The sequence below is a fragment of the Pseudorasbora parva genome, chromosome 18 (assembly GCF_024679245.1).
Source record: "Pseudorasbora parva isolate DD20220531a chromosome 18, ASM2467924v1, whole genome shotgun sequence".
Classification (NCBI taxonomy): domain Eukaryota; kingdom Metazoa; phylum Chordata; class Actinopteri; order Cypriniformes; family Gobionidae; genus Pseudorasbora; species Pseudorasbora parva.
This window is the reverse complement of record NC_090189.1, coordinates 336,338-355,000: the sequence shown is the minus strand read 5'-3', so window position 1 is coordinate 355,000 and position 18,663 is coordinate 336,338. Positions and strand designations below refer to the sequence as shown.

General features: G+C 47.9%; 1 protein-coding gene across 1 annotated transcript in view; it reads left to right on the top strand.

Annotated features, from left to right (window-relative positions):
• The window catches only part of nup54 (nucleoporin 54), a 23,376-nt gene extending 18,660 nt beyond the window's left edge, over positions 1-4,716 (top strand). Inside the window, exons 9-11 of the mRNA XM_067424560.1 lie at positions 2,323-2,442; positions 2,638-2,748; positions 4,390-4,716. Of these exons, the coding sequence (XP_067280661.1) occupies positions 2,323-2,442; positions 2,638-2,748; positions 4,390-4,518 (360 nt within the window). The 3' untranslated portion in view covers positions 4,519-4,716. The remainder of the gene's footprint in view (positions 1-2,322; positions 2,443-2,637; positions 2,749-4,389) is intronic.
• Positions 4,717-18,663: the final 13,947 nt, after the last annotated feature.

Here is an 18,663-nt window from a genome sequence, read left to right as displayed (position 1 = left end):
CTCACACTCACTCTCTCTCTCACACTCACTCTCACACTCACTCACACACACTCACACTCTCACACACACTCACACTCACACACTCTCTCACACACTCTCTCACACACTCACTCACTCACTCACTCAATCACTCACTCACTCACTCTCACACTCACTCACACACACTCACTCTCTCACACACACTCACACTCACTCTCTCACTCACACTCACTCACTCACGCTCACACACACTCACACACTCTCTCACACACTCTCTCACACACTCACTCACTCACTCTCTCACTCACACTCACTCACTCACTCACACTCACTCACTCTCACACTCACTCACACTCACTCACTCTCACACTCACTCTCTCACTCACACTCACTCACTCACTCACTCACGTTCCCACTCACACACACTTACACTCACTCTCTCACACTCACTCTCTCTCTCACACTCACTCTCACACTCACTCACACACACTCACTCTCTCACACACACTCACACTCACTCTCTCACTCACACTCACTCACTCACACTCACTCACTCACACTCACTCACTCACGCTCACACACTCTCTCACACACTCACTCACTCACACTCTCACACTCTCTCACACACTCACTCACTCACTCACTCACTCACTCACTCACTCACTCACTCACTCACTCACTCTCTCACTCACTCACGCTCACACTCACTCACGCTCTCACTCACTCACACACTCACTCTCACACTCACTCACACACTCACTCACTCACACACTCTCTCACACACTCACTCACTCTCTCACTCACACTCACTCACTCACTCACTCACACTCACTCACTCACTCACTCACTCACTCACTCACTCACTCACTCACTCACTCACACACTCACACACTCACACACTCTCACACACTCACACACTCTCTCACACACTCACTCACTCACTCACTCACTCACTCTCTCTCACTCACACTCACTCACGCTCACTCACTCACTCACACACACTCACTCACGCTCACTCACTCACACTCACTCACTCACGCTCACTCACTCACGCTCACTCACTCACTCACACTCACTCACTCACACTCACTCACTCACTCACTCACACTCACTCACTCACTCTCACACTCACTCACTCACTCTCACACTCACTCACTCACTCTCACACTCACTCACTCACTCACACTCACTCACTCACTCACTCACACTCACTCACTCTCACACTCACTCACTCACTCTCACACTCACTCACTCACTCTCACACTCACTCACTCACTCACTCTCACACTCACTCACTCACTCACTCACTCACTCACTCACTCACTCACTCACTCACTCACTCACTCACTCACTCACTCACTCACTCACTCACTCTCTCACTCACTCACTCACGCTCACACTCACTCACGCTCTCACTCACTCACTCACTCACTCACTCACACTCACTCACACACTCACTCACACACTCACTCACTCACGCTCACACACTCTCTCACACACTCACTCACTCACACTCTCACACTCTCTCACACACTCACTCACTCTCTCACTCACACTCACTCACTCACTCACTCACTCACTCACTCACTCACTCACGCTCACACTCACTCACGCTCACACTCACTCACGCTCACACTCACTCACACTCACTCACTCACTCACTCACTCTCTCACTCACACTCACTCACTCACTCACTCACTCACTCACTCACTCACTCTCACACTCACTCACCCACACTCACACTCACTTACTCACTCACTCACACACTCACACACTCTCTCACACACTCACTCACTCTCTCACTCACACTCACTCACTCACGCTCACACACTCTCTCACACACTCACTCACTCACTCACTCACTCACACTCTCACACTCTCTCACTCACTCACTCACACACTCACTCACTCACTCTCTCACTCACACTCACTCACTCACTCACTCACTCACTCACTCACTCACTCACTCACCCACCCACACCCACACTCACTCACTCACGCTCACACTCACTCTCACGCTCACTCACACTCACTCACTCAGTCACTCACTCACTCACTCTCACACTCACTCACACTCACTCACACTCTCACTCTCTCACTCACACTCACTCACTCACTCACTCACGCTCACACTCACTCACTCACACTCACTCACTCTCACACTCACTCACTCGCTCACACTCACTCACTCACACTCACTCACTCTCACACTCACTCACTCTCACACTCACTCACTCGCTCACACTCACTCACTCACTCACACTCACTCACTCTCACACTCACTCACACTCACTCTCACACTCACTCTCACACACAGACCCTCTCGCTCTCTCTTGTTTTAGGTGCTGATTAAACAGGAAGTTCAGAGGAAGAGCGGTTACGCCATTCAGCTGGATGAGGAGCACCTGAGAGTTCAGCTGGAAACCATCCAATCAGACCTCAACGCTCCCACACAGTTCAAGGTGCACACACACTCACTCTCAGCCACACACACACACACACTCACTCTCAGCCACACACACTCACTCTGAGCATCTCAGTCAAGTGATCTTGCGCTTTTCTCATTTTTTCCCTCATACGGAACTGATACATTTCAAAATGTGCGTTTAATTTGTGTGTGCGTTTGTGTGCGTGTGTGTGTTTGTTGTGTGTTTCAGGGGCGACTGAATGAACTCATGTCTCAGATTCGGATGCAGAATCATTTTGGAGCCGTTCGTTCAGAGGAGCGTTACCGTGTTGATGCCGACCTGCTGAGAGAAATCAAACAGGCAAGAACCAGAGCCGTGTGTGTGTGTGTGTGTGTGTCCTCAGCACCTGGAGCATCAGCAGGAGGGTTTGAGTCACCTGATCTGTGTGTGTGTGTGTGTGTGTGTGTGTGTGTGTGTTAGTGTGTGTGTCCTCAGCACCTGAAGCATCAGCAGGAGGGTTTGAGTCATCTGATCAGTGTGTGTGTGTGTGTGTGTGTGTGTGTGTGTCCTCAGCACCTGAAGCATCAGCAGGAGGGCTTGAGTCACCTGATCTGTGTGTGTGTGTGTGTGTGTGTGTGTGTGTGTTAGTGTGTGTGTCCTCAGCACCTGAAGCATCAGCAGGAGGGCTTGAGTCATCTGATCAGTGTGTGTGTCCTCAGCACCTGAAGCATCAGCAGGAGGGTTTGAGTCATCTGATCAGTGTGTGTGTGTGTGTGTGTGTGTGTGTCCTCAGCACCTGAAGCATCAGCAGGAGGGCTTGAGTCACCTGATCTGTGTGTGTGTGTGTGTGTGTGTGTGTGTTAGTGTGTGTGTCCTCAGCACCTGAAGCATCAGCAGGAGGGCTTGAGTCACCTGATCTGTGTGTGTGTGTGTGTGTGTGTGTGTGTGTGTGTTAGTGTGTGTGTCCTCAGCACCTGAAGCATCAGCAGGAGGGTTTGAGTCATCTGATCTGTGTGTGTGTGTGTGTGTGTGTGTGTGTGTGTGTGTGTCCTCAGCACCTGGAGCATCAGCAGGAGGGCTTGAGTCATCTGATCAGTGTGTGTGTGTGTGTGTGTGTCCTCAGCACCTGGAGCATCAGCAGGAGGGCTTGAGTCATCTGATCAGTGTGTGTGTTTGTGTGTGTCCTCAGCACCTGAAGCATCAGCAGGAGGGTTTGAGTCATCTGATCAGTGTGTGTGTGTGTGTGTGTGTGTCCTCAGCACCTGAAGCATCAGCAGGAGGGTTTGAGTCATCTGATCAGTGTGTGTGTTTGTGTGTGTCCTCAGCACCTGAAGCATCAGCAGGAGGGCTTGAGTCACCTGATCAGTGTGTGTGTGTTTGTGTGTGTCCTCAGCACCTGAAGCATCAGCAGGAGGGCTTGAGTCACCTGATCAGTGTGTGTGTGTTTGTGTGTGTCCTCAGCACCTGAAGCATCAGCAGGAGGGTTTGAGTCATCTGATCAGTGTGTGTGTGTGTGTGTGTGTGTCCTCAGCACCTGAAGCATCAGCAGGAGGGCTTGAGTCACCTGATCAGTGTGTGTGTTTGTGTGTGTCCTCAGCACCTGAAGCATCAGCAGGAGGGTTTGAGTCATCTGATCAGTGTGTGTGTGTGTGTGTGTGTGTCCTCAGCACCTGAAGCATCAGCAGGAGGGTTTGAGTCATCTGATCAGTGTGTGTGTGTTTGTGTGTGTCCTCAGCACCTGAAGCATCAGCAGGAGGGCTTGAGTCACCTGATCAGTGTGTGTGTTTGTGTGTGTCCTCAGCACCTGAAGCATCAGCAGGAGGGCTTGAGTCATCTGATCAGTGTGTGTGTGTTTGTGTGTGTCCTCAGCACCTGAAGCATCAGCAGGAGGGCTTGAGTCACCTGATCAGTGTGTGTGTTTGTGTGTGTCCTCAGCACCTGAAGCATCAGCAGGAGGGCTTGAGTCACCTGATCAGTGTGTGTGTTTGTGTGTGTCCTCAGCACCTGAAGCATCAGCAGGAGGGCTTGAGTCACCTGATCAGTGTCATTAAAGACGACCTGGACGACATTAAGACCGTAGAAGACGGACTTCAGGACAGCATCCACGGCCGCAGCAGCAAACTCAGCTGACCTTTGACCTCCGCTCTGACCCCTGACCTTCGGCCTCCGCTCTGACCCCGAACTGACCCCATGAGAAATGACTGAGACCAACATTAGCTTTGTGTTGCAGCTGCACATTTATTTTTACTTCTGCGTGTGAATGTGTGCCTCCGATCAGCGGAATGTTTTACGGTGTGTGTGATCAATTAATAAAGTGTCGGTGTGTGAGTCCCGCGTCGCGTCTGATGATTTAATGAGTGTGTGTGAGCGATTAATAAAGTGTCGTAGTATGAGTCCCGCGTCGCGTCTGATGATTTAATGAGTGTGTGTGAGCGATTAATAAAGTGACGGCGTATGAGTCCCGCGTCGCGTCTGATGATTTAATGAGTGTGTGTGAGCGATTAATAAAGTGTCGGTGTGTGAGTCCCGCGTCGCGTCTGATGATTTAATGAGTGTGTGTGAGCGATTAATAAAGTGTTGGCGTGTGAGTCCCGCTTCGTGTCTGATGATTTAATGAGTGTGTGTGAGCGATTAATAAAGTGTCGGCGTATGAGTCCCGCGTCGCGTCTGATGATTTAATGAGTGTGTGTGAGCGATTAATAAAGTGTCGTAGTATGAGTCCCGCGTCGCGTCTGATGATTTAATGAGTGTGTGTGAGCGATTAATAAAGTGTCGGTGTGTGAGTCCCGCGTCTGATGATTTAATGAGTGTGTGTGATCGATTAATAAAGTGACGGCGTGTGAGTCCCGCGTCGCGTCTGATGATTTAATGAGTGTGTGTGAGCGATTAATAAAGTGACGGCGTGTGAGTCCCGCGTCGCGTCTGATGATTTAATGAGTGTGTGTGATCGATTAATAAAGTGTCGGTGTGTGAGTCCCGCGTCTGATGATTTAATGAGTGTGTGTGATCGATTAATAAAGTGACGGCGTGTGAGTCCCGCGTCGCGTCTGATGATTTAATGAGTGTGTGTGAGCGATTAATAAAGTGTCGGTGTATGAGTCCCGCGTCGCGTCTGATGATTTAATGAGTGTGTGTGAGCGATTAATAAAGTGTCGGTGTGTGAGTCCCGCGTCTGATGATTTAATGAGTGTGTGTGATCGATTAATAAAGTGACGGCGTGTGAGTCCCGCGTCGCGTCTGATGATTTAATGAGTGTGTGTGAGCGATTAATAAAGTGTCGGTGTATGAGTCCCGCGTCGCGTCTGATGATTTAATGAGTGTGTGTGATCGATTAATAAAGTGACGGCGTGTGAGTCCCGCGTCTGATGATTTAATGAGTGTGTGTGATCGATTAATAAAGTGTCGGTGTGTGAGTCCCGCGTCGCGTCTGATGATTTAATGAGTGTGTGTGATCGATTAATAAAGTGTCGGCGTGTGAGTCCCGCGTCGCGTCTGATGATTTAATGAGTGTGTGTGAGCGATTAATAAAGTGTCGGTGTGTGAGTCCCGCGTCGCGTCTGATGATTTAATGAGTGTGTGTGAGCGATTAATAAAGTGTCGGTGTGTGAGTCCCGCGTCTGATGATTTAATGAGTGTGTGTGATCGATTAATAAAGTGTCGGTGTGTGAGTCCCGCGTCGCGTCTGATGATTTAATGAGTGTGTGTGAGCGATTAATAAAGTGTCGGTGTGTGAGTCCCGCGTCTGATGATTTAATGAGTGTGTGTGATCGATTAATAAAGTGTCGGTGTGTGAGTCCCGCGTCGCGTCTGATGATTTAATGAGTGTGTGTGATCGATTAATAAAGTGTCGGCGTGTGAGTCCCGCGTCGCGTCTGATGATTTAATGAGTGTGTGTGAGCGATTAATAAAGTGACGGCGTGTGAGTCCCGCGTCGCGTCTGATGATTTAATGAGTGTGTGTGAGCGATTAATAAAGTGTTGGCGTGTGAGTCCCGCGTCGCGTCTGATGATTTAATGAGTGTGTGTGAGCGATTAATAAAGTGATGGCGTGTGAGTCCCGCGTCGCGTCTGATGATTTAATGAGTGTGTGTGAGCGATTAATAAAGTGTCGGTGTGTGAGTCCCGCGTCTGATGATTTAATGAGTGTGTGTGATCGATTAATAAAGTGTCGTAGTATGAGTCCCGCGTCGCGTCTGATGATTTAATGAGTGTGTGTGAGCGATTAATAAAGTGTCGGTGTGTGAGTCCCGCGTCTGATGATTTAATGAGTGTGTGTGATCGATTAATAAAGTGTCGGCGTATGAGTCCCGCGTCGCGTCTGATGATTTAATGAGTGTGTGTGAGCGATTAATAAAGTGACGGCGTGTGAGTCCCGCGTCGCGTCTGATGATTTAATGAGTGTGTGTGAGCGATTAATAAAGTGTTGGCGTGTGAGTCCCGCGTCGCGTCTGATGATTTAATGAGTGTGTGTGAGCGATTAATAAAGTGTCGGTGTGTGAGTCCCGCGTCTGATGATTTAATGAGTGTGTGTGATCGATTAATAAAGTGTCGGTGTGTGAGTCCCGCGTCGCGTCTGATGATTTAATGAGTGTGTGTGATCGATTAATAAAGTGTCGGCGTGTGAGTCCCGCGTCGCGTCTGATGATTTAATGAGTGTGTGTGAGCGATTAATAAAGTGACGGCGTGTGAGTCCCGCGTCGCGTCTGATGATTTAATGAGTGTGTGTGAGCGATTAATAAAGTGTTGGCGTGTGAGTCCCGCGTCGCGTCTGATGATTTAATGAGTGTGTGTGAGCGATTAATAAAGTGACGGCGTGTGAGTCCCGCGTCTGATGATTTAATGAGTGTGTGTGAGCGATTAATAAAGTGTTGGCGTGTGAGTCCCGCGTCGCGTCTGATGATTTAATGAGTGTGTGTGAGCGATTAATAAAGTGTCGGTGTGTGAGTCCCGCGTCTGATGATTTAATGAGTGTGTGTGATCGATTAATAAAGTGTCGTAGTATGAGTCCCGCGTCGCGTCTGATGATTTAATGAGTGTGTGTGAGCGATTAATAAAGTGTCGGTGTGTGAGTCCCGCGTCTGATGATTTAATGAGTGTGTGTGATCGATTAATAAAGTGTCGGCGTATGAGTCCCGCGTCGCGTCTGATGATTTAATGAGTGTGTGTGAGCGATTAATAAAGTGTCGGTGTGTGAGTCCCGCGTCTGATGATTTAATGAGTGTGTGTGATCGATTAATAAAGTGTCGGTGTGTGAGTCCCGCGTCGCGTCTGATGATTTAATGAGTGTGTGTGAGCGATTAATAAAGTGTCGGTGTGTGAGTCCCGCGTCGCGTCTGATGATTTAATGAGTGTGTGTGAGCGATTAATAAAGTGACGGCGTATGAGTCCCGCGTCGCGTCTGATGATTTAATGAGTGTGTGTGAGCGATTAATAAAGTGACGGCGTATGAGTCCCGCGTCACGTCTGATGATTTAATGAGTGTGTGTGATCGATTAATAAAGTGTCGGTGTGTGAGTCCCGCGTCTGATGATTTAATGAGTGTGTGTGATCGATTAATAAAGTGTCGTAGTATGAGTCCCGCGTCGTGTCTGATGATTTAATGAGTGTGTGTGAGCGATTAATAAAGTGTCGGCGTGTGAGTCCCGCGTCGCGTCTGATGATTTAATGAGTGTGTGTGATCGATTAATAAAGTGACGGCGTGTGAGTCCCGCGTCGCGTCTGATGATTTAATGAGTGTGTGTGATCGATTAATAAAGTGTCGGCGTATGAGTCCCGCGTCGCGTCTGATGATTTAATGAGTGTGTGTGAGCGATTAATAAAGTGTCGGTGTGTGAGTCCCGCGTCGCGTCTGATGATTTAATGAGTGTGTGTGAGCGATTAATAAAGTGACGGCGTGTGAGTCCCGCGTCGCGTCTGATGATTTAATGAGTGTGTGTGAGCGATTAATAAAGTGTCGGCGTATGAGTCCCGCGTCGCGTCTGATGATTTAATGAGTGTGTGTGATCGATTAATAAAGTGTCGGTGTGTGAGTCCCGCGTCGCGTCTGATGATTTAATGAGTGTGTGTGAGCGATTAATAAAGTGACGGCGTGTGAGTCCCGCGTCGCGTCTGATGATTTAATGAGTGTGTGTGAGCGATTAATAAAGTGTCGGCGTGTGAGTCCCGCGTCGCGTCTGATGATTTAATGAGTGTGTGTGAGCGATTAATAAAGTGACGGCGTATGAGTCCCACGTCGCGTCTGATGATTTAATGAGTGTGTGTGAGCGATTAATAAAGTGACGGCGTGTGAGTCCCGCGTCGCGTCTGATGATTTAATGAGTGTGTGTGAGCGATTAATAAAGTGACGGCGTGTGAGTCCCGCGTCGCGTCTGATGATTTAATGAGTGTGTGTGAGCGATTAATAAAGTGACGGCGTATGAGTCCCGCGTCGCGTCTGATGATTTAATGAGTGTGTGTGAGCGATTAATAAAGTGTCGGCGTATGAGTCCCGCGTCGCGTCTGATGATTTAATGAGTGTGTGTGAGCGATTAATAAAGTGTCGGCGTGTGAGTCCCGCGTCGCGTCTGATGATTTAATGAGTGTGTGTGAGCGATTAATAAAGTGACGGCGTGTGAGTCCCGCGTCGCGTCTGATGATTTAATGAGTGTGTGTGAGCGATTAATAAAGTGACGGCGTATGAGTCCCGCGTCGCGTCTGATGATTTAATGAGTGTGTGTGAGCGATTAATAAAGTGTCGGCGTATGAGTCCCGCGTCGCGTCTGATGATTTAATGAGTGTGTGTGAGCGATTAATAAAGTGTCGGCGTGTGAGTCCCGCGTCGCGTCTGATGATTTAATGAGTGTGTGTGAGCGATTAATAAAGTGACGGCGTATGAGTCCCGCGTCGCGTCTGATGATTTAATGAGTGTGTGTGAGCGATTAATAAAGTGTCGGTGTATGAGTCCCGCGTCGCGTCTGATGATTTAATGAGTGTGTGTGAGCGATTAATAAAGTGTCGGCGTGTGAGTCCCGCGTCGCGTCTGATGATTTAATGAGTGTGTGTGAGCGATTAATAAAGTGTCGGCGTGTGAGTCCCGCGTCGCGTCTGATGATTTAATGAGTGTGTGTGAGCGATTAATAAAGTGTCGGCGTGTGAGTCCCGCGTCGCGTCTGATGATTTAATGAGTGTGTGTGAGCGATTAATAAAGTGTTGGTGTATGAGTCCCGCGTCGCGTCTGATGATTTAATGAGTGTGTGTGAGCGATTAATAAAGTGTTGGTGTATGAGTCCCGCGTCGCGTCTGATGATTTAATGAGTGTGTGTGAGCGATTAATAAAGTGTCGGCGTATGAGTCCCGCGTCGCGTCTGATGATTTAATGAGTGTGTGTGAGCGATTAATAAAGTGTCGGCGTATGAGTCCCGCGTCGCGTCTGATGATTTAATGAGTGTGTGTGAGCGATTAATAAAGTGTCGGCGTATGAGTCCCGCGTCGCGTCTGATGATTTAATGAGTGTGTGTGAGCGATTAATAAAGTGTTGGTGTATGAGTCCCGCGTCGCGTCTGATGATTTAATGAGTGTGTGTGATCGATTAATAAAGTGTCGGCGTATGAGTCCCGCGTCGCGTCTGATGATTTAATGAGTGTGTGTGAGCGATTAATAAAGTGTCGGCGTGTGAGTCCCGCGTCGCGTCTGATGATTTAATGAGTGTGTGTGAGCGATTAATAAAGTGTCGGCGTATGAGTCCCGCGTCGCGTCTGATGATTTAATGAGTGTGTGTGAGCGATTAATAAAGTGTCGGCGTGTGAGTCCCGCGTCGCGTCTGATGATTTAATGAGTGTGTGTGATCGATTAATAAAGTGACGGTGTATGAGTCCTGCGTCGCGTCTGATGATTTAATGAGTGTGTGTGAGCGATTAATAAAGTGTTGGCGTGTGAGTCCCGCGTCGTGTCTGATGATTTAATGAGTGTGTGTGAGCGATTAATAAAGTGTCGGCGTATGAGTCCCGCGTCTGATGATTTAATGAGTGTGTGTGATCGATTAATAAAGTGTCGTAGTATGAGTCCCGCGTCGTGTCTGATGATTTAATGAGTGTGTGTGATCGATTAATAAAGTGTCGGCGTATGAGTCCCGCGTCGCGTCTGATGATTTAATGAGTGTGTGTGAGCGATTAATAAAGTGACGGCGTGTGAGTCCCGCGTCGCGTCTGATGATTTAATGAGTGTGTGTGAGCGATTAATAAAGTGACGGCGTGTGAGTCCCGCGTCGCGTCTGATGATTTAATGAGTGTGTGTGAGCGATTAATAAAGTGTCGGCGTGTGAGTCCCGCATCGCGTCTGATGATTTAATGAGTGTGTGTGAGCGATTAATAAAGTGTCGGCGTATGAGTCCCGCATCGCGTCTGATGATTTAATGAGTGTGTGTGATCGATTAATAAAGTGTCGGCGTGTGAGTCCCGCGTCGTGTCTGATGATTTAATGAGTGTGTGTGAGCGATTAATAAAGTGTCGGCGTGTGAGTCCCGCATCGCGTCTGATGATTTAATGAGTGTGTGTGAGCGATTAATAAAGTGTCGGCGTATGAGTCCCGCGTCTGATGATTTAATGAGTGTGTGTGATCGATTAATAAAGTGTCGTAGTATGAGTCCCGCGTCGTGTCTGATGATTTAATGAGTGTGTGTGATCGATTAATAAAGTGTCGGCGTATGAGTCCCGCGTCGCGTCTGATGATTTAATGAGTGTGTGTGAGCGATTAATAAAGTGACGGCGTGTGAGTCCCGCGTCGCGTCTGATGATTTAATGAGTGTGTGTGAGCGATTAATAAAGTGACGGCGTGTGAGTCCCGCGTCGCGTCTGATGATTTAATGAGTGTGTGTGAGCGATTAATAAAGTGTCGGCGTGTGAGTCCCGCATCGCGTCTGATGATTTAATGAGTGTGTGTGAGCGATTAATAAAGTGACGGCGTATGAGTCCCACGTCGCGTCTGATGATTTAATGAGTGTGTGTGAGCGATTAATAAAGTGACGGCGTATGAGTCCCACGTCGCGTCTGATGATTTAATGAGTGTGTGTGAGCGATTAATAAAGTGTCGGCGTGTGAGTCCCGCGTCGTGTCTGATGATTTAATGAGTGTGTGTGAGCGATTAATAAAGTGTCGGCGTATGAGTCCCGCGTCGCGTCTGATGATTTAATGAGTGTGTGTGATCAATTAATAAAGTGACGGTGTATGAGTCCCGCGTCGCGTCTGATGATTTAATGAGTGTGTGTGATCGATTAATAAAGTGTCGGCGTATGAGTCCCGCGTCGCGTCTGATGATTTAATGAGTGTGTGTGAGCGATTAATAAAGTGTTGGCGTGTGAGTCCCGCGTCGCGTCTGATGATTTAATGAGTGTGTGTGATCGATTAATAAAGTGTCGGCGTGTGAGTCCCGCGTCGTGTCTGATGATTTAATGAGTGTGTGTGAGCGATTAATAAAGTGTCGGCGTATGAGTCCCGCGTCGCGTCTGATGATTTAATGAGTGTGTGTGAGCGATTAATAAAGTGACGGTGTATGAGTCCCGCGTCGCGTCTGATGATTTAATGAGTGTGTGTGAGCGATTAATAAAGTGTCGGCGTATGAGTCCCGCGTCGCGTCTGATGATTTAATGAGTGTGTGTGAGCGATTAATAAAGTGTCGGCGTATGAGTCCCGCGTCGCGTCTGATGATTTAATGAGTGTGTGTGATCGATTAATAAAGTGTCGGCGTGTGAGTCCCGCGTCGCGTCTGATGATTTAATGAGTGTGTGTGAGCGATTAATAAAGTGTTAGTGTATGAGTCCCGCGTCGCGTCTGATGATTTAATGAGTGTGTGTGAGCGATTAATAAAGTGTTGGTGTATGAGTCCCGCGTCGCGTCTGATGATTTAATGAGTGTGTGTGAGCGATTAATAAAGTGTCGGCGTATGAGTCCCGCGTCGCGTCTGATGATTTAATGAGTGTGTGTGAGCGATTAATAAAGTGTCGGCGTGTGAGTCCCGCGTCGCGTCTGATGATTTAATGAGTGTGTGTGAGCGATTAATAAAGTGTCGGCGTGTGAGTCCCGCGTCGCGTCTGATGATTTAATGAGTGTGTGTGAGCGATTAATAAAGTGATGGCGTGTGAGTCCCGCGTCGCGTCTGATGATTTAATGAGTGTGTGTGAGCGATTAATAAAGTGACGGCGTGTGAGTCCCGCGTCGCGTCTGATGATTTAATGAGTGTGTGTGAGCGATTAATAAAGTGTCGGCGTATGAGTCCCGCGTCGCGTCTGATGATTTAATGAGTGTGTGTGAGCGATTAATAAAGTGTCGGCGTATGAGTCCCGCGTCGCGTCTGATGATTTAATGAGTGTGTGTGAGCGATTAATAAAGTGACGGCGTATGAGTCCCGCGTCGCGTCTGATGATTTAATGAGTGTGTGTGAGCGATTAATAAAGTGTCGGTGTATGAGTCCCGCGTCGTGTCTGATGATTTAATGAGTGTGTGTGATCGATTAATAAAGTGACGGCGTATGAGTCCGGCGTCGCGTCTGATGATTTAATGAGTGTGTGTAATCGATTAATAAAGTGTCGGTGTATGAGTCCCGCGTCGCGTCTGATGATTTAATGAGTGTGTGTAATCGATTAATAAAGTGTCGGTGTATGAGTCCCGCGTCGCGTCTGATGATTTAATGAGTGTGTGTGAGCGATTAATAAAGTGTCGGCGTATGAGTCCCGCGTCGCGTCTGATGATTTAATGAGTGTGTGTGATCGATTAATAAAGTGTCGGCGTATGAGTCCCGCGTCGCGTCTGATGATTTAATGAGTGTGTGTGATCGATTAATAAAGTGTCGGCGTATGAGTCCCGCGTCGCGTCTGATGATTTAATGAGTGTGTGTGAGCGATTAATAAAGTGTCGGCGTATGAGTCCCGCGTCGCGTCTGATGATTTAATGAGTGTGTGTGAGCGATTAATAAAGTGTCGGCGTATGAGTCCCGCGTCGCGTCTGATGATTTAATGAGTGTGTGTGATCGATTAATAAAGTGACGGCGTATGAGTCCCGCGTCGTGTCTGATGATTTAATGAGTGTGTGTGAGCGATTAATAAAGTGTCGGCGTATGAGTCCCGCGTCGCGTCTGATGATTTAATGAGTGTGTGTGAGCGATTAATAAAGTGTCGGCGTGTGAGTCCCGCGTCGCGTCTGATGATTTAATGAGTGTGTGTGATCGATTAATAAAGTGTCGGCGTGTGAGTCCCGCGTCGCGTCTGATGATTTAATGAGTGTGTGTGATCGATTAATAAAGTGTCGGTGTATGAGTCCCGCGTCGCGTCTGATGATTTAATGAGTGTGTGTGAGCGATTAATAAAGTGTCGGCGTATGAGTCCCGCGTCGCGTCTGATGATTTAATGAGTGTGTGTGAGCGATTAATAAAGTGTCGGCGTATGAGTCCCGCGTCGCGTCTGATGATTTAATGAGTGTGTGTGATCGATTAATAAAGTGTCGGTGTATGAGTCCCGCGTCGCGTCTGATGATTTAATGAGTGTGTGTGAGCGATTAATAAAGTGTCGGCGTATGAGTCCCGCGTCGCGTCTGATGATTTAATGAGTGTGTGTGAGCGATTAATAAAGTGACGGCGTATGAGTCCCACGTCGCGTCTGATGATTTAATGAGTGTGTGTGAGCGATTAATAAAGTGTCGGCGTATGAGTCCCGCGTCGCGTCTGATGATTTAATGAGTGTGTGTGATCGATTAATAAAGTGACGGCGTATGAGTCCCGCGTCGTGTCTGATGATTTAATGAGTGTGTGTGAGCGATTAATAAAGTGTCGGCGTATGAGTCCCGCGTCGCGTCTGATGATTTAATGAGTGTGTGTGAGCGATTAATAAAGTGTCGGCGTATGAGTCCCGCGTCGCGTCTGATGATTTAATGAGTGTGTGTGAGCGATTAATAAAGTGTCGGCGTATGAGTCCCGCGTCGCGTCTGATGATTTAATGAGTGTGTGTGAGCGATTAATAAAGTGTCGGCGTATGAGTCCCGCGTCGCGTCTGATGATTTAATGAGTGTGTGTGATCGATTAATAAAGTGTCGGCGTATGAGTCCCGCGTCGCGTCTGATGATTTAATGAGTGTGTGTGAGCGATTAATAAAGTGTCAGCGTATGAGTCCCGCGTCGCGTCTGATGATTTAATGAGTGTGTGTGAGCGATTAATAAAGTGTCGGCGTATGAGTCCCGCGTCGCGTCTGATGATTTAATGAGTGTGTGTGAGCGATTAATAAAGTGTCGGCGTATGAGTCCCGCGTCGGGTCAGATGATTTAATGAGTGTGTGTGAGCGATTAATAAAGTGTCGGCGTATGAGTCCCGCGTCGCGTCTGATGATTTAATGAGTGTGTGTGAGCGATTAATAAAGTGTCGGCGTATGAGTCCCGCGTCGGGTCTGATGATTTAATGAGTGTGTGTGAGCGATTAATAAAGTGTTGGTGTATGAGTCCCGCGTCGCGTCTGATGATTTAATGAGTGTGTGTGAGCGATTAATAAAGTGTCGGCGTATGAGTCCCGCGTCGGGTCTGATGATTTAATGAGTGTGTGTGAGCGATTAATAAAGTGACGGCGTATGAGTCCCGCGTCGCGTCTGATGATTTAATGAGTGTGTGTGAGCGATTAATAAAGTGTCGGCGTATGAGTCCCGCGTCGGGTCTGATGATTTAATGAGTGTGTGTGAGCGATTAATAAAGTGTTGGTGTATGAGTCCCGCGTCGCGTCTGATGATTTAATGAGTGTGTGTGAGCGATTAATAAAGTGTCGGCGTATGAGTCCCGCGTCGGGTCTGATGATTTAATGAGTGTGTGTGAGCGATTAATAAAGTGACGGCGTATGAGTCCCGCGTCGCGTCTGATGATTTAATGAGTGTGTGTGAGCGATTAATAAAGTGACGGCGTGTGAGTCCCGCGTCGCGTCTGATGATTTAATGAGTGTGTGTGAGCGATTAATAAAGTGTCGGCGTATGAGTCCCGCGTCGGGTCTGATGATTTAATGAGTGTGTGTGAGCGATTAATAAAGTGTCGGCGTATGAGTCCCGCGTCGCGTCTGATGATTTAATGAGTGTGTGTGAGCGATTAATAAAGTGTCAGCGTATGAGTCCCGCGTCGCGTCTGATGATTTAATGAGTGTGTGTGAGCGATTAATAAAGTGTTGGTGTATGAGTCCCGCGTCGCGTCTGATGATTTAATGAGTGTGTGTGAGCGATTAATAAAGTGTTGGTGTATGAGTCCCGCGTCGCGTCTGATGATTTAATGAGTGTGTGTGAGCGATTAATAAAGTGTTGGCGTATGAGTCCCGCGTCGCGTCTGATGATTTAATGAGTGTGTGTGAGCGATTAATAAAGTGTCGGTGTATGAGTCCCGCGTCGCGTCTGATGATTTAATGAGTGTGTGTGATCGATTAATAAAGTGTCGTAGTATGAGTCCCGCGTCGTGTCTGATGATTTAATGAGTGTGTGTGATCGATTAATAAAGTGTCGGCGTATGAGTCCCGCGTCGCGTCTGATGATTTAATGAGTGTGTGTGAGCGATTAATAAAGTGACGGCGTGTGAGTCCCGCGTCGCGTCTGATGATTTAATGAGTGTGTGTGAGCGATTAATAAAGTGACGGCGTGTGAGTCCCGCGTCGCGTCTGATGATTTAATGAGTGTGTGTGAGCGATTAATAAAGTGTCGGCGTGTGAGTCCCGCATCGCGTCTGATGATTTAATGAGTGTGTGTGAGCGATTAATAAAGTGTCGGCGTATGAGTCCCGCATCGCGTCTGATGATTTAATGAGTGTGTGTGATCGATTAATAAAGTGTCGGCGTGTGAGTCCCGCGTCGTGTCTGATGATTTAATGAGTGTGTGTGAGCGATTAATAAAGTGTCGGCGTGTGAGTCCCGCATCGCGTCTGATGATTTAATGAGTGTGTGTGAGCGATTAATAAAGTGTCGGCGTATGAGTCCCGCGTCTGATGATTTAATGAGTGTGTGTGATCGATTAATAAAGTGTCGTAGTATGAGTCCCGCGTCGTGTCTGATGATTTAATGAGTGTGTGTGATCGATTAATAAAGTGTCGGCGTATGAGTCCCGCGTCGCGTCTGATGATTTAATGAGTGTGTGTGAGCGATTAATAAAGTGACGGCGTGTGAGTCCCGCGTCGCGTCTGATGATTTAATGAGTGTGTGTGAGCGATTAATAAAGTGACGGCGTGTGAGTCCCGCGTCGCGTCTGATGATTTAATGAGTGTGTGTGAGCGATTAATAAAGTGTCGGCGTGTGAGTCCCGCATCGCGTCTGATGATTTAATGAGTGTGTGTGAGCGATTAATAAAGTGACGGCGTATGAGTCCCACGTCGCGTCTGATGATTTAATGAGTGTGTGTGAGCGATTAATAAAGTGACGGCGTATGAGTCCCACGTCGCGTCTGATGATTTAATGAGTGTGTGTGAGCGATTAATAAAGTGTCGGCGTGTGAGTCCCGCGTCGTGTCTGATGATTTAATGAGTGTGTGTGAGCGATTAATAAAGTGTCGGCGTATGAGTCCCGCGTCGCGTCTGATGATTTAATGAGTGTGTGTGATCAATTAATAAAGTGACGGTGTATGAGTCCCGCGTCGCGTCTGATGATTTAATGAGTGTGTGTGATCGATTAATAAAGTGTCGGCGTATGAGTCCCGCGTCGCGTCTGATGATTTAATGAGTGTGTGTGAGCGATTAATAAAGTGTTGGCGTGTGAGTCCCGCGTCGCGTCTGATGATTTAATGAGTGTGTGTGATCGATTAATAAAGTGTCGGCGTGTGAGTCCCGCGTCGTGTCTGATGATTTAATGAGTGTGTGTGAGCGATTAATAAAGTGTCGGCGTATGAGTCCCGCGTCGCGTCTGATGATTTAATGAGTGTGTGTGAGCGATTAATAAAGTGACGGTGTATGAGTCCCGCGTCGCGTCTGATGATTTAATGAGTGTGTGTGAGCGATTAATAAAGTGTCGGCGTATGAGTCCCGCGTCGCGTCTGATGATTTAATGAGTGTGTGTGAGCGATTAATAAAGTGTCGGCGTATGAGTCCCGCGTCGCGTCTGATGATTTAATGAGTGTGTGTGATCGATTAATAAAGTGTCGGCGTGTGAGTCCCGCGTCGCGTCTGATGATTTAATGAGTGTGTGTGAGCGATTAATAAAGTGTTAGTGTATGAGTCCCGCGTCGCGTCTGATGATTTAATGAGTGTGTGTGAGCGATTAATAAAGTGTTGGTGTATGAGTCCCGCGTCGCGTCTGATGATTTAATGAGTGTGTGTGAGCGATTAATAAAGTGTCGGCGTATGAGTCCCGCGTCGCGTCTGATGATTTAATGAGTGTGTGTGAGCGATTAATAAAGTGTCGGCGTGTGAGTCCCGCGTCGCGTCTGATGATTTAATGAGTGTGTGTGAGCGATTAATAAAGTGTCGGCGTGTGAGTCCCGCGTCGCGTCTGATGATTTAATGAGTGTGTGTGAGCGATTAATAAAGTGATGGCGTGTGAGTCCCGCGTCGCGTCTGATGATTTAATGAGTGTGTGTGAGCGATTAATAAAGTGACGGCGTGTGAGTCCCGCGTCGCGTCTGATGATTTAATGAGTGTGTGTGAGCGATTAATAAAGTGTCGGCGTATGAGTCCCGCGTCGCGTCTGATGATTTAATGAGTGTGTGTGAGCGATTAATAAAGTGTCGGCGTATGAGTCCCGCGTCGCGTCTGATGATTTAATGAGTGTGTGTGAGCGATTAATAAAGTGACGGCGTATGAGTCCCGCGTCGCGTCTGATGATTTAATGAGTGTGTGTGAGCGATTAATAAAGTGTCGGTGTATGAGTCCCGCGTCGCGTCTGATGATTTAATGAGTGTGTGTGAGCGATTAATAAAGTGTCGGCGTATGAGTCCCGCGTCGCGTCTGATGATTTAATGAGTGTGTGTGAGCGATTAATAAAGTGTCGGCGTGTGAGTCCCGCGTCGCGTCTGATGATTTAATGAGTGTGTGTGAGCGATTAATAAAGTGACGGCGTATGAGTCCCGCGTCGCGTCTGATGATTTAATGAGTGTGTGTGAGCGATTAATAAAGTGTCGGCGTATGAGTCCCGCGTCGCGTCTGATGATTTAATGAGTGTGTGTGAGCGATTAATAAAGTGTCGGTGTATGAGTCCCGCGTCGTGTCTGATGATTTAATGAGTGTGTGTGAGCGATTAATAAAGTGTCGGCGTATGAGTCCCGCGTCGCGTCTGATGATTTAATGAGTGTGTGTGAGCGATTAATAAAGTGACG